Below are 15,627 nucleotides of genomic sequence, written 5' to 3' on the forward strand. Positions count from 1 at the left end.
AGGAGGCCACCCTGAGGAACAACACAACAGGCTTTGCTGCCACCACTGCAAAAACGGTGTAGCACGGCCCCTGCGCAGAGGTAAGCAGGCTAAAGGAAGATCCGGGCTCAAGGCCCAGAGTGGCCTCTTATGGCACGGCGCCAGCAGCCATGGTGCCATTTCCCAGGGCCCCAGTTTCTGTGCTTGTAACAAAAATGTTAGCGGCAGCCTGCTGAGGTTGCTGTGGACAAGACGCTCTCTCACTTGTTTGTCCACACAGATGTTTATGGCACACATGCATGCGTAGAAGTCGGAGGACAATTGTGGGAGCCTGTCTTCTCCTTCCCCGGGTGTCAAACTCAGGTCATCAGTTCTGTGGCAAGTGCCCTTACCTGCTGAGCCATCTCACCAGCACAGTGTGAAGGCCTGCAAAGCTCTGTATGTGGCCTGAATGTGGTGACACCTAGTTGAAATGACAGTGCTGCGGAAACTGAGGCAGGAGGATCTCCAATTTGAGCGCAGATAGCTCTGTGGCAATAGCATGGAGCTTGGAACATGATTTGGGGACGGCTACAACAGCCACACAGGCCAAGCCCACGAAGTCAGCCTCCAAGCCCCAGGGAGGTGATGTCATTCTGTGACAAAGACAAGAGCGACTGGCGCAGTGCCGCGTGCACCCTGCTAATCCCAGCACTGGGGTGGGAGGACCTCAAGTCCTCCTGGGCCTGCCTGGGCTACACAGCTCGAGGTTAGAGGTGAGAAAGCTGCGATTTGAACTGAAGTTAACAGTAGCTGCCAGGCTCTTGTTAAACATTCCCTAATTAAGCTCTCCCGGTGACCACAGAATCTGAAGGCTGTCATCTGACCAGTGACCAGACAAGTGTGAGGAGATGACCAGTGTGTTTGGAATTTGGAAGCTGGGATGTAACAGGGCTGGTCTCAGGCCTGGGTCCAGGGAAGCCAGCATGAAGCTACAGGCTGCAGATCACTCACTGTCCTTCCAGGTCTGTGACATCAGTGGTCCCCAGCTGCCTCTCTCCCTCTACCCGCAGGCCTTCAAGGTTCAGGCTATGTGAACCCCTAAGTGGCTGCTGGAGGAAGCTGCCCCTGGATCGGCACTTAGCTCTTGAAGAGGGTATCTTATTTTATTTTTTATTTTTGGAGACAGGGTCTTGCTATGTTGCCCGAGCTAGTCTTAAATTCCCAGGTTGTTCAGGCAATCTACCTGCCTCAGGCCCCCCCCCCCCCAGGTAGTTGGGACAGCAGACATGTGCCAAGTGCCTAGTTTGCATGGCAGTGTTAACCTTGGGGTTACACGAACTTCTGGGGCGCATGCAAACTCAGCAACCAACCTAGAGAGTGTGAGCAGCTTTCTCCAGGATTCCGAAGGTGACAGACGATGGCTTTGTGAGCTCCAATTCCATAAATGACACAAGGCTTCCAGACCCCCAGCCTGGCCTGGATGAAGTGCCATCGTCCAGGAGGGACTCGGAGACCAGCTCTAGGTCGTGACAGTAGAAGCCACACCCCCTAACAAGACCCAAAAGCAAATTCATTCCTCTAGGTGATCAAGACAGGACCAGCTTGGGCACAGCACTGCCAGCGGGATCCTCAAACCCCGTCTGGGGAGAGAGATGAGCCACAAATCCTTCTGGGCACTGATTTATGTAGCATTCACACAGAATTTATTATACAAAGAATTTCATTCAATTAAACTTGAAATGCGCCTGGATTCTTAAAGGTTCTGTCGTGATCACTGGGACAGAGCGATCATAAAACTGGATGGGCTGCCGGGAGGTGCCGGGGAGGAGGTAAGGGTGACATTGCAGCTGACAGGGGACTCGGAAGTGGGGACGTTTATCATTGGGATGTGCTACAAGTTCAGGCTCTGGAAATTACTCAGTGAAAAAATGCACATTAACAATAGCCATGAAATATCAGTTAAGGGCAACTCGGCTGAGAAATGCGGCAGCAATCTATTAGAGCCTGGCATCGCCTGCCACGGCCCAGGCTGGGATTACAATGACTGTCAAGCGCTGGTGGGCTTGGGGTGGGGGCGTCACGAGACCACAGCCTAGGCTAGTTCTGAGCACTGGGCTGGGGCCCTTTGGTAGCACTGGTATCACTGACGGGGCTCGCCTCTGGTAACGATGGTGAACGCTGTTCTGATGAGCTTGAACTAGAGGGCATGTTGAGTGTGAGGTATGAGGAGGCAAACACTGAGCAATGTCCTAAAACCCACTGCACTGTCCGTTTTAAAAGGAAGAATTCTATGGTGGGTAGATTGTATCTCAATAAAACTCCTACGAATTTTCAAAAAAAAAAAAGATAGGAAGCTGCTTCCTGTAATATTTTCAAGGGTTAAACGAGAGAGAGAGAGAGAGAGAGAGAGAGAGAGAGAGAGAGAGAGAGAGAGAGAGAGAGAGAGGCATCAATGATAAGTGGACACAATTTAAAGAAACAGTTTTGCAGCTGCGTAGCAGGAAGCCCTGACGGTTGTGGGTGGTGTGCACAGGCTAGGCAATGCTTGGCGCTGGGATGGTGGGACCCACCCTGTGAGAAGCCACCCAAAATTCTGGCGAGGGTGTTGAAAAGAGTCAGGGCATAGGCTAGGGGCTTGGGTTGCTCTTTTCTCGAGTTTGTCCTGTCTTCTTTAGGAGGACCTGGAGCTCCAGGCATAATGGAGGGACTGCTGCAAGCTCTTGGACATGTGGCTTCCCCAGCCAGGCGGGGACAGCAGCATGACGTGCGAGCACCCTGGGCTCGTGCCTTCCGTTTCTGGTCCTGTGCGTGCAGCACCAACTCTGTACCCGATGCCTGCCTCACTGTGGCTGCAGTGGCACTGGACAGCTGCCTCCTAGGGGTATTCCTCCCTCCCGGGCATCTGCCCTTTGGAGGACCCAGGTGACAGACAGCTGCCCACCTGAAACATCAGCGGGAAGGTGGGATGGGCACTTGGCTGCCATCAAGTGCTGCTCACTGACCAACAAGGAGGGCAGCTAGAGGGGCCAGCCTGCCCAGGCCTAGCAAGGAAGGCGCCCAAACAGGTGCACAGTGAAGAAACTGCTGAGCTGAGTCCTCAAGTGTCTCAGACCTGCCCTTCCTGAGTTCTCGGGGCCGCCCCAGCCTTTCATAAATATCCCTCTTCCCAAGGACACGGCTGCCACTGGCGATGTCATTTCACAGTGAGAGGAAGCAGTAGTGACAAGTGGAATAAAACACAGCCCTGGTGTGCCTCACAGAAGCATAAACCAGCCAAGTGCGACACCGGAGAGCTCAGTCAGTCTGAAGACCTCATTTCCGCCACTGCCGGGGCAAGGAGAGCTGCCTGCCTCGGGCCCTGATGGAGGAGTCTCTCAGCTGCAGGCCTGTGGACTTGCAGCTGTCTTTCCTCTACAGTGTGGCAGTGATGGGCGGCTCAGAGGTGCCTAAACTCCTCAAGCCTGACACTGTCCCTTTATAAATGTGACATTTAAAGCCCCGTTGGCACAGGTAAATCACAATTACATTTCCAGGGGCCTCTGGTACATTCCAAGTCCTTGAACAGCCTGAGCTGGCAAAGCTAGCTAGCGGTCGCGCACTCCCCCCTCCTCCTCCTCCTCCTCCTCCCTCCTCCCCCTCCTCTCCCATCAAGTGCATGGTTCAAATCTCCCTCACGGTCATTCCCAATTCCAAGTGGCCCCTCCTCTTCATAGCCTTCAGTGAACCTTTCCTTCCTGCAGTCCCACGTCAGAGAGCACAGGCTGGGGAGCCAGCAGGAGCCTCAGAGGTCCCTGGGGGGAGGGGAGGGGATCGCAGGGGGTGTGAGGCGCCATCGCTGACCTCCAGTCTCTCGGCATGACTGTTGTGAGTTCTCCATGTTTCACACGTCACGTTTCTTGTATATTTTTTCTTGGACGCCCTCCTTCATGGCTGCGTATCTGGCTACGGTGAAGAGGTAATCGCTGAGTCTGGAGGGGCAGAGAGAAGCAACAGGAAGGACGTGAGGTGAGAGGCTGGCCCCTGCCTAGCTAGCCGTCAGGGAGGAGGGGTGAGTCTCGCATGCCCAGGAGCAGTGTGTGTGGCATGAGGGATGGCGGGGGCTGGAGGCCTCCCCGTGTCACAGGCTACTGCACACCCGGGGTGGGAGGGAGGCAGGGGCTCGGGGCTGCTTCTGTACTTTCCAACGGTGGGCATGGTGCAACCGGAACCCAGGAGAGCCGCACCAGCCGAGCCTCATTCCAGGTCTTGATCTTGGAACCACCAAAATTCCGGATTATTCTTTGTGTTGGGGGCTCTCCTGTGCATGTAGGGTGGTCAATGGCATCCTTGGCCTCTCCATACATGCTATCAGTAGCACCCAGCACCCAGTATGACCACCCAAACTGTGTCCGGACCCCACTATGGTCCTATTTGAGGATGAGTGGCCTGGAGTAGTCTCGTGATCAGACTCTAGTCCCCTAGCTCTTCGTTGGACCCAGCAGTGATGCCGTCAGTGAGAGGCCTCTCGAAGGGAAAGGGGCGGAGAATACGGGACAGTGCCACACCTGGCTGAGGGACACTTGGGGCTCTGTCCTAACGTCTTGAAGGCTCAAAGCAAGCATTTTTCACGTTCTCCTCGACACCTTCCTGCTCCCTCCTACCTTGCCCTTTGTCTGGTGCCCTACTCCTAACTCTAGGGGTCCACTGCTGGCTACCAGAGGAAGAGCCTCTGTCCTGGCATTGCCCTGCTGAGCCTGTGTTCCTGGGACAACCATGCGCTGATTTCTTTTTTTTTTTTTTCCTTTTTCTTATTTTTAAAGATTTATTTATTATTATGTATACAGCACTCTGCCTGCATGTATACCTGCAGGCCAGAAGAGGGCATCAGATTACACTATAGATGGTGGCAAGCCACCATATGGTTCCTGGGGATTGAACTCATGACCTCTGGAAGAATAGTCAGTGTTCTTAACCTCTGAGCCATCTCTCCAGCCCCATGGCTGATTTCTTGATGACTCCCTGGAACCTGCAGGGCGGAGATGACCTGCCCTGACCCACACAGCACTGCAGGACTGGCAGAGTATCCTTAGGGTTGCTGCTTCTGAGTTAAAAAGAAGCCATCTCTCACTTGGCCTGGGTGACATCCCACCCAGGGGGAAAGAGAACCCATGAGGATACAAACCAGTCTACATCCTGGGGGTAACACGGGACACCCCATAGCCAGCGTTGTGAGGTCACTTCCTGCAAAGCTAGGCAGCTTCTAGGGTACAGCCCTGCCTCTCCCTAAGCCCTCCACTGGCTCTTGGGCTCCTGCCTGGCCTGCAGCAACAGCACCTGCTCCAGGCTGCAGTAACCAGAGAACAGTTGCCGCACAGATGCTGACCAGGGGCAATGCGCTCCTGGAGGGGCCTGAGCTCAGCGTGGCCTGGCTGGGGGCCACCTGGGGCATTTTGGGAGTAGATACTGGCTGGACAGGCTTAGCATCCTGAGCTTACTGTTACCGACGTCAAGCCCCTTGGCAGCAATCTCCATGAACAGGCCCTGAGAACACCTGTCCCTTTGATGTATAGGAGGCTTGCCTCTGCTGGCTCTTGTAGGCATTTCCTAACCACAGCCTGACCTCAGAGTAGGGACACAACTGCCTGGTACACAGCACACTCATACACATACATGATGGAGGGTGGGCAGGAGGGAGGGAGGGGAGGAGCGAGGGAGGGCTCAGTCCTCCCCCCTCTTAGGGCTCACTGCACTCTCATCCACCGACACCACACTCCACATAAGTACCTGTTTAAGAACTTTGCTACATTTGCATCCGTTTCTCCCATTTGGACAAGAGGCACCACGCTGTGAAGAGAGAACACACAGGAACCTGGGACACGTATCCTTGACCTCACTGTTCAAACCTAACCCTGACCAATTACATACGGAATAGCACCTCTGCCTCAGCCGACGCCTTACCTTGGACATACACAGCATGGCCAGTGAAGGAGAAGGCCCAGCAGGCGAGGCTGAGGGTAGGCTGGCCAGCGTGCCAACAAGCCTGGTCTGGGCCCCTCCGTGGGTAGGGCCTTCAAAGAAGGGTTTACTGGGTCTTCATCCCCAAGGAGCTACTAGTTCTAAGTTGTAATTCTAATTGCCTGGGGTTTCTGCGACGGTCTCTGTGTCCTTGGGATGGTCTGTTGGATACCATGGTGTGAAACATCCGCCCCACCCCCTGCGCTGCCCGATCCCTGCTGGCATTCTACCCAGAGCCAGCCTTGGGTTGGGGGAGGTGGTCCTGCCCAAGACTCTACTTGGCCAGTGGCCCAGGATATCTTGTGTCTCTCCCTGCCTGTGGGTATCTCCCACTCAGCATGGTTTCTTCAGCGAGGTTCCAAATGCCCTGAGAGCTTTCTGGCAGGTCACTGGTGTGGTCGGGGCCCATGGGCCACACTGAGGGTGCAACACCACCAGCCCAGTCTTGTGCTGTGTTGGGCCTGTGGGCCATTCCACTGTTCGCTGCTGCAAGCCCTGCTGATGTGGGTGACTTTGTACAAATGACTGGTGTTTTGGTTTTTGGGTTTTTTGTTTGTTTGTTTTTCAAGACAAGGTTTCTCTGTGTAGCCTTGGCTGTCCTGGACTCACTTTGTGGATCAGGCTGGCCTCGAACTCACAAGATACACCTGCCTCTGCCTCCCGAGTGCTGGGATTAAAGGCATGCGCCACCATGCCTGGCTGGTTTGGTTTTTGTTTTGTTTGTGGCCCAAGCCTTTTTTGTTACCCAGGATGCATCTGGGAATGTCTGGATCCAGGAGCCCTTTGTCCTTGTGATGTGGGAGCCTGTGGAAGGTGGACCCCAGCCACAGAATCTCACCAACCTGTTCCTGATTCCTGGGGAGTGGAACTGGCGTGAGGAACCCCTGAGACTGTGGACAGCTTCTACCTGGGTCTCCCCAACCACAGGGCCCTTCAGTCCTTTCTGCCAGCTTCTAACAGGGTCCTCTCATGTTGTTCTCCCCGCCCCCATCCTAGGTAACTGGTGGCTCTCAGGAAGAGGGAAAACTGCCGGGCTTCTAAGCAATATGCAGTCACCTATCACAGTCCCCTCTGCCACACACAGCTCAGGACACGGCACGATGAAGACACCTAAGCTCAGATACGACGAGGCTCCTGCATTGGCCTCTGGGACCCTTACCGTCGCTCTGCTCGGCGGCACACGGCCCGGCAGAAGTGCAGGGCAGAGCTGCTCTTGCCTCCAGACTGAAAGAGAACGTGAGTGTTGGCCAGTGTCGGCCACAATGGGCAGTCTCCTGCCTCTCAGAGCCCTAGCGGGCACACCTCTAGGGGCCTGTCCTCAAGTGGGAATGGCTAGGAGGGTGTTGGGGTGCTGGGGGATGGCTTTGTGGCTAGTAAAAGCTACCATGGGACCCATGGGTTTCTGTCACTACCTGCCCCCACCGGCCACCCCAGGGGGACCCCACCAATACCTACGGGAAGAATAAAAGCTGTGAGGGGGGGAAGCTGGCGGGAGTACTTGTCAATCCACCGTTCCAGCTCTGTGATAGGCCCTTCCTCAAAGGCCGTGTGCTCTGAGAAGCCAAGGGTAGAAAGGCTGTTACTGTGCGCATGCCACCAGAACACCAGGAAACACCAGGAAACACCCTCCCCTCTGCCTGCGTGTCCTGCCAACCGCTCCCATCAGCTTTGAGGAGAACTTCTCTCCCAAGGCAGACAGCAAGGATGTCTGCCCTGCCCGGGAGCTCTGGGGCCTAGGCTCCCAGCAGGCAACGCTCAGGGGCAGCCCCCTCTCCCCAGGACCCCGAGGACTCCTTGAGCAGGCTGGGAATTACTTAAGTGAGCCTCCCTGGCTGAGGACCGTGGAGTGGCCAGGGCAGAGCCGACGTCCTGCAGCACACACTGGATCTGCAGGGGACAAGAGGTGAGATGAAAGGTCGTTTGTGGTTGGCTGGGTCATGCAACTGTATGATCGCACGTGCAGAGGCGCCATAGAACACGCTGGGGGAGCGCGCGTGCAGGGCTGTGAGCGATGGCAAACTGCCAGCGTTCACATCCAAAGGCAAAGTGGCCTAACTCTGAGGGGAGCCTGAGGGAGGAGGGGGTCTGCTAAGCATTGGCCAAGAGGCACCTCCTTGGCCTGATCTATGGCTCCCGCGCACCTTTAGCCAGGCGCTTTCCTTCTCTGCTGACAGCTCTGGGGTTCTGCTTGACCGGACCAAGAGACCAAATGCAGCTGTCCTGAAGGACAGGACGTGGAGGGCAGTGGTCAGCAGGGCAGAGGGACTGAGGAAGCATGCCTGCCTGTTCCTGGGACCCATATAGACTACAGTGATGTTTGGGAGACCCCAGCATCCCAAGGCGTTGTACAGTAATGCTGCTTCTGCCTGGCTGGCAGCTCCCTGTTAGAACGCAACAGCGGTGCCAAGAGGCCTGGCTGAGACTCACAGCTCCCGAGTGCACGGCTCTTCAGTGGGCTGTGGCCGCCCATGCTGGGTTGTTCTTTGCCAAGAGGCCATCCTGTGCCATGCAGGGTACCTACGCACAGCAGCTTTCCCACCGCCAAATGGGACAAGCCCAGACTTCTTTCAGTATTGCCGAACACCCCCTGGAGAGCAGAGCCACCCTGTGTACGTCACCCCTCACCTCATGGACGTTATGTGTCCTTATTTCATAGATAAGACAGTGCAGTTCTTACATGTGATTAGCTACTGTGATGCCAAGAGGCAGTGCGCCAGGATGAAGCCAGCGACACCTCAGGCTACAGGGATGAAAGGCCCCACTGTGGGCTCAAACGATGTTGCTTACTTTCTGAAGCTCTTCAGCAAAGGTGTGGCCCCTTTCTGTGATCAGCTCCATGGCAAACCTGGGAGGACGAGGGAGAATTACCCCGACAGAATGCTGTGGGAGCCGTACGACAACAAGCAACAACAGCCAAGGCAATCCTTCCTGCTGACACAGGGAACGCCATATGGACAGGGCATTTGCTTCCTAAAGTGCTTTTCTTACACTCACTATCAGCCAGCCCTGCCCTCCTGCCCTCCTGCCCTCGCCCAGGCTGGCCCTGCTGCTGCAGGAGGGAGCAGGTGACCTGGGGTCTGTGCGGCCAGCAGGAGACAGAGACTTGTGCTGTGCACCAAAGTTAAGAACGAGGGAAGCATAGCCCATCCTTGCCGATGGGGCAGAGGAAGAGGGTAGGGCTTTGAGGGATGAATAGGAGTTCCTTGGTAAAGTAGAACAGAAAAGGAAACAAACTTCCTAGACAGGTCAAAAAACGCAGCCCTCTCCTCTTGTCCCGGGCAAGGCTGGCGGGAACAGGTGGTGACGCACTGGAAGGATGTTGGCAGGGACAATCTCAGAGATGTGAGCAGAAATACAGGGACTGATGACCCATGGTAAAGAGTGACAAGAACAGAACCCTGGAGAGGCGAGGGAGGGGACACTGGCAAGGGGAGAAGTCTACTAGGACCACACTCAGCTGACCAACTGTGTCTCCATCTGCTGGATTCCTCTTGTGTCTCCTTCTCTCCCTCCTCCCTCCCTCCCTCTCTCTCTCTCTCTTTCTCTCTCTCTCTCTCCCAGTGCCTGCTGCTGCCTCCCGTCGCTGGACCCTTGTGGACCCAGAAGACCGGGACATCAGTTGTGGGCTTGGCAAGTCTTCTTGTTGACTGACCAACCAGGCAGAGAAGCCAAGAGGCAGGAAAGGGATCAGCAGGGCCAACCACAACCAACCAGCCCATTGTCCAATCAGAGCAAAGTACACGCATGCGCGCACGGGTACACACACAGACACACATGCATGTACACACACATGCATACACACACACACACACACACACACACACACACACACACAGAGTCATGCACACAGGACACACACACACCACGACTCACTCCTAATGTCTCTGGAGAGGACCCATGCTGGTGGCTGGGACATCTCTCTGTCATTACTGTGTACTATACCCCTGGCACCCACAACCATGAGCCTGGAAGTTGGCAATGACAGAGGTAAATGTAAACAGTACTATTACTTGTGTTAAGTGCCGTCCTAGGGAAGATGTAGGTTTATTAAGTTAATTCGTAAGAACAGAGGGAAAGTCCTGCCACGACCATTTCACAGAGCAGGAAACTGAGGCTCAGAACAGCTGCTGTGACCTGAGTCCCACGGCTGCTGAGGAGTGGTAGAGAAGGTAAGCACTGGTCTACCTGATTCCTGCCTGTCCAGGAGCACAGGGCCAGGCAGGACTTGAGAGCACGCTCGGCCTGTCAGTGCTCATGCCCTTGGCGTGGCTGAGCATGGCCACCGCACGGTCACCCTTGTGCATCTGGCCTTTCCCACCCCACAGTACCAGGATGAGCCTGCTTCTGACCAATGCCACGGGACTGAGAGATGTCACCCAGGAGCTCTCCCCAGGCCCTGAGCTGCCCCAGGCAGGTGTCTCACAGCCTGGGTCCCACACAGGCCACCCCAGTTGGTTGCGGTTGGTTAGCTGAGGTGCAGAAAGCAAGCCCTGACTTGAAGTAAAGGTGGGAACTAACCCTTCAGTGTGATGTGCAGTCTGGGGCGGGAACTAACCCTTCAGTGTGATGTGCAGTCTGGGGCGGGAACTAACCCTTCAGTGTGATGTGCAGTCGGGGATGGGAGCCACCCGTGGTTATTGAGTGAGCATTCTAAACTTTGGCTCACTGGAGAAGCCACGTTTACAAAGGGGTCACATCTGATGCACTCCAGGGACCTGAGCTCACCGCCTTCCCTCACTGTCTCTTGATGGCGCACATGTGCTCAGAACCAGGGATGGGGACAGAGGGACAGGCCTATAGCCGGTAGCCACATGGCACAGACCAGCCTATGCTACCAGCTCAAACAGATCCACCTGGGGCAGTCTCCAGGAGAATGTCACACACATGCAAGCCACATCAGGGCCCGTCCTTGCCCGCCTTACCCAATAGCCGAACTTAATTCATCTGTAGTTCCCACAGCTTCAAACACTTGGTCATCTTTAGGCCTCCTTTCTCCTGTGAAGGTGCTGGAAAACCCTGCGAAAAGATATGTAGCACATTAGGATTTGTGGGTTTTCGGGGCGGGGTTGTACGGCAGGAGCTGGAGAGATGGCTCAGTGGTTAGTGCACACATTGCTCTCACAGAGCACCCAGATTCGGGTCCCAGCACCCACACAGTGGCTCACAGCCATCCGTAACTCGAGTTCTGGGATCCATCGCCTCCTTCTGGCCCCACAGGCAGGGGCATGTATGTGGCACTTATGCCCTTGTGTAGGCAAACGCTGATATATGTCAAATAAAAATGAATCTTATAAAAAAGCAGATTCTTTTCCTGGTACACTTAAAATATTGATTTATTTTTATGTCACGTATGTGGGTGTTCTCTCTGCATGTATGTCAATGCGCCATATGCATGACGTGTCCTTTTGGTCACCCCCACCGAGGGTTCCCCCTTCTCGCCTGGCATGCTTTAGTTAAGTCAGGGACCACAAAGGAAGCCTGTTTAAGAATAAAGCACCTGGGGGCTGGAGAGATGGCTCAGAGGTTAAGGGCACTGACTGCTCTTCCAGAGGTCCTGAGTTCAATTCCCAGCAACCACATGGTGGCTGACAACCATCTATAATGAGATCTGATGCCCTCTTCTGGCGTGCAGGTGTACATGCAGGCAGAACACTATAAATAATAGTAAATAAATAAGTTAAAAAAAAAAAAAGAATAAGGCACCTGTGGTTCTCTGTACTGACGTCATCTGCTCTCAGCCCAGATCCCAGGCCACGCAGACAGCCTGTGACAAACCAGCCTCAACAAAGCAAAGTGGTGATGTCTGAGCAAAAGACACAGAAACAACCAGGCAGTCCGGCCATGGTGGCACACGCCTTTAATCCTAGCACTCAGGGGCAGAGGCAGGCGGATCGCTGTGAGTTTGAGGCCAGCTACAAAGTGAGTCCAGGACAACCAAGGCTACACAGAGAAACCCTGTCTCAAAACAAACAAACAAACAAACAAACAAATAGCCCCCCCGCCCCCAAAATCCAACCAGGCATCAGCTCTCCTGTCACAGTCTGAGCACCTCCCTCTCTCACCTCTACGAAAAACTACTAAGTCTCTTCAATGACAGACGTAGCACTGCTTCTTGAACATGTCAGATGCACAGCAAGGCTCTGTCCCTGTGCCACCCCACATAAGCCACACCCCACAGGGAGTCCTGTCCAGCAGTCACTACGGAATTATGCCACTGGACCACAGTGAGCCAAGTGCCCCATCTGTGTCTGACCAGGCTGTCCCTGGACCTCTTCTCCCTGTCCCTGGGAAGCACTGACACCACCACGTGACACCTGTCACCCCTACGTGTTCGCTTTGCTATCATTACGGTAACGTACATGTGACAAAACACTTACCATTCTGACCTCCTGTTTACACACAGCTCAGTGGTGCTAAGCACATCCTATGCATGTGTACACTTCAGTATCAAAGAATACATCCCACAGTTGCTATTAGGGATCTACATGGTCTTGGGGCTGGAGAGATGGCTCAGAGGTTAAGAGCACTGGCTGCTCTTCCAAAGGTCCTGAGTTCAATTCCCAGCAACCACATGGTGGCTCACAGGCATCTACAGTGAGATCTGGTGCCCTCTTCTGGCCTGCAGGTGCATATGCAGGCAGAGCCCTGTATACATACTAAATAAATCTAAATATATGTATATATATATGTTTATATATATGTGCATCTTAAGTTTATATATATGTGGTCTTAAGTTTCAGAAAATGGTACATTAGTGGTCTATCTCCCCGTTACATTATATCTAGTATTTATTCAAATATTGAAGCAATAAATGTTCATTATGGAAAAACTTAATAAAAGGAAAGTGAGCTTTTGTGTGTTTCCTCTTCCCACAGCTCAATCTCTCTCTGGCTACCAGGCAAGGATAAAATCTTTCAGGACTGGCAAGATGGCTCTGCAGGTAAGGCACTCGCTGGCAAGCCCAATGACCCGAGTTCAAGCCCTGGGAAGCACATGGTGGAAGGAGAGAACCGAGTCCCACAAGATGACTGGTCTCTGACTCCAATGCAGTTTGGTTTAGGCACACGCAACACAGACATGCTGGGTAAATAAACTGCAAATTAAAAAAAAAAAAAAACTCAAGCCAAAGAGATAGCCTCTCAGACATATCTAAACACACTCTCATTTTCTTTTCTTTTTTTTAAGAGACAAAGTCTCACTATGTAGCCCAGGCTGGCCTTAAACTTACATGATCCCCCTGCCTCAGCCTCCAGAGCACCAGCATTACATGTCCGAGCCAACATGGCTACCATTACACAGTTTTTAAATACAAACGGACTAAAAGTTCTTTTTAAACGTAGGCTGGGCAGTAGTAACACGGCCTTTTAATCCCAGCACTTGGAGGCAGAGGCAGGTGGGTCTCTGAGTTTGAGGCCAGCCTGTTCTACAGTGTGAGTTCCAGGACAGCCAGGGCTACACAGAGAAACCTTAGCTTGAAAAACATAAACAAAATGTATTTATTCTACTTGTGCGTATGTGCACATGCATGTATGTGTACACATGTGCACGTGGTGTGTGGGTGTGTGTGCATGTATGTGTATACGTGTGCATGTGCCCTGCAGCCCTGTAAGCTGCAGCTATAGCAATGTGTGAGCCCCCCCAGTATGGGGACTGGGAACCAAACCCAGGTCCTCTGGAAGAGCAGTGCAGCCTCTTAACCCCTGAACCAATGCTCTCGCCCTGTGGCCCCGAGTTCTTAGATTGTGTCACCCTCTTTTTCGCTATCTTTTTTGTAGTTGCCGGGATTTGAACCCAGGGCCTCCAGGATCCTAGCCGAGTCCTCTATCTCTTCCAAGTCTACAACTCATCTTTCCTTTGCTCCTAGGCTGGCCTGGAGCTTGAGTCGTCACCCTCGCTGGTCTTGAACTCCTGACCCTCCTACCTCAGCCTCCTGAGGGCTGGGACTCCAGGCGTGTACCAGGATGCCCAGTGTTTTTTGTTTTTGTTTTTGTTTTGGTTTGGTTTTTCGAGACAGGGTTTCTCTGTGTAGCCTCGGCTGTCCTGGACTTTTTGTAGACCAGGCTGGCCTTGAACTCACAGTGATCCACCTGCCTCTGCTTCCCGAGTGCTGGGATTAAAGGCGTGCGCCACCACTGCCTGGCTGTGCCCAGTTTCTTTATAAATTGTTTCGAACACTTAGTAATAGTTTGCGCATTTTTGCGTGTCACTTCACATCTATGACGTATATTCAGATCTGTCACATGGCCACAACGAGGCCAGGGGAACTTTAAAGTGACGCCTGCTCTGTGTCTTGCTGCGTTTCTCCCGTGTCCCTACCCTACCTTTGTCTCCTGTCTTGGTGTAAATCTTGGGGATCTTGGGTGCCTTCGAGGATGACTGCGGCCTAGCGAGAAACAGACAGGAAGACGTGGTGAGTGGTGACGGCGCACAGCCCGCACCGTGGTGAGTGATGCCCAGCTTGCTGCCTGCAACCTCAGCGGTGCCATTTATCCCACTCCCGGATGGCAATGTCCTGTCAACCACTCCCCTTGGCATCCCTGCAGGACAAAGTCCCGGGGTGGGCAAGCTCTGCTTCTTGTCCGCGTCACCATCTGTACAGTGGCTGCTGTGGTGCACACTCAGTGAAGACGCGTGGCAGATACTTACCAGAACGAACCGATTGCGCCACAGAGCCCTGGCTCCACCGTGGACTAAGGCCACTAGCTCCTGGATTGATTCTTCAGCGTCTTCCACACTCCCAAAGTCAGCCATGAACGACTGCACTCACTTCTCTGTAGCCCACAGAGATCCGCCTTCCTAGGTCTCCAGGAAGGGGCAGGGCTGGGATTCACGCCCAAGACAGTTGTACTGTAAGCGAGCCCTGGCCCACTACCCTCCCCAAACTCTGACTTCTACCACAAAGTTAGGGCCTCTCGGGGAAAGAAAACTGGGCCTCTAGCAATTTGTAAGGTTTGTAAGGTCACAAAAAAATGAAAAAAAAAAAGTGTCAAAACGAAATTTGAAAAATGGTATTATGGTCAGTGCATAACTTAAATATGTAGCTTACAATTAAAAGTGACCTCACAAGGTTAGTCAAGTCAGAGGACTGGACAGGAAATGTCGATTATGAGTTCATGGTAGTCCGCAGGTTCTAAGGTCCTGGAAGTCCCCGGGTGTAATTTCAAAGTGTTATCAAGTCTAAGATGATGCGGTGTCTTAATTCTAAACCCAACAAACCTCTTCGGAGTCTGGACAGAACCCGTACGGACATGCCCTGCTCTGACTGAGCACAGCTGGACGGCGTTACAATTTGTAACGAGAAATCATGGCCTCTGACGCCACGGTGCCCCCGGTGACGTCAGGCCACGGAGATCACGTCATCAGTGTGACATATGCGCAAATATAACACAATCATCCCTCCCATTTGTTGGAGTTTCCCTCCCAGCCTGAAACTCACCTGTCTCCGTCTTCCCCGCCCTGAGGGCCGCGACTCTGGAAGCGGAGACACAGCAGCAGCCTGCAGGCGCCGAGATGCCCACGCAGGCCAAGGCGGCCCCCAAACATCCACACAGCCATGCGTGGGGCAACGCGTACTGGGATGACCCGTCCAGGCACCCGTCCAGGCCCGGGGATGACTCCGCCCCGCAGCCGGCCGCGCCACCTCTCAATCGCCGTCTCCTATTGGCCTGCGAC

At 53.8% G+C, this 15,627-nt stretch overlaps 1 protein-coding gene across 2 annotated transcripts; it reads right to left on the reverse strand.

Moving 5' to 3' along the window:
- Window positions 1-1,628: 1,628 nt before the first annotated feature.
- Window positions 1,629-15,591, reverse strand: MMAB (metabolism of cobalamin associated B). 2 transcript variants are annotated; one of them, XM_084761452.1, is made up of 9 exons: window positions 15,392-15,591; window positions 14,277-14,338; window positions 10,878-10,971; window positions 8,743-8,800; window positions 7,770-7,842; window positions 7,407-7,508; window positions 7,115-7,179; window positions 5,725-5,784; window positions 1,629-3,929 (listed from the first exon to the last, which is right to left on the reverse strand). In XM_084761452.1, exons 1-9 carry the CDS (start codon window positions 15,508-15,510, stop codon window positions 3,849-3,851), a joined length of 714 nt encoding a protein of 237 aa, XP_084617578.1. In that variant the 5' UTR covers window positions 15,511-15,591; the 3' UTR covers window positions 1,629-3,848. The 2 variants fall into 2 exon arrangements, with proteins under 2 accessions (XP_084617578.1, XP_084617577.1); XM_084761451.1 differs by having other exon boundaries at window positions 7,411-7,508; window positions 15,392-15,585.
- Between the last annotated feature and the right edge of the window lie 36 nt (window positions 15,592-15,627).

Source organism: Acomys minous (genome assembly GCF_964271855.1).
Source record: "Acomys minous genome assembly, chromosome: 16".
NCBI lineage: Eukaryota > Metazoa > Chordata > Mammalia > Rodentia > Muridae > Acomys > Acomys minous.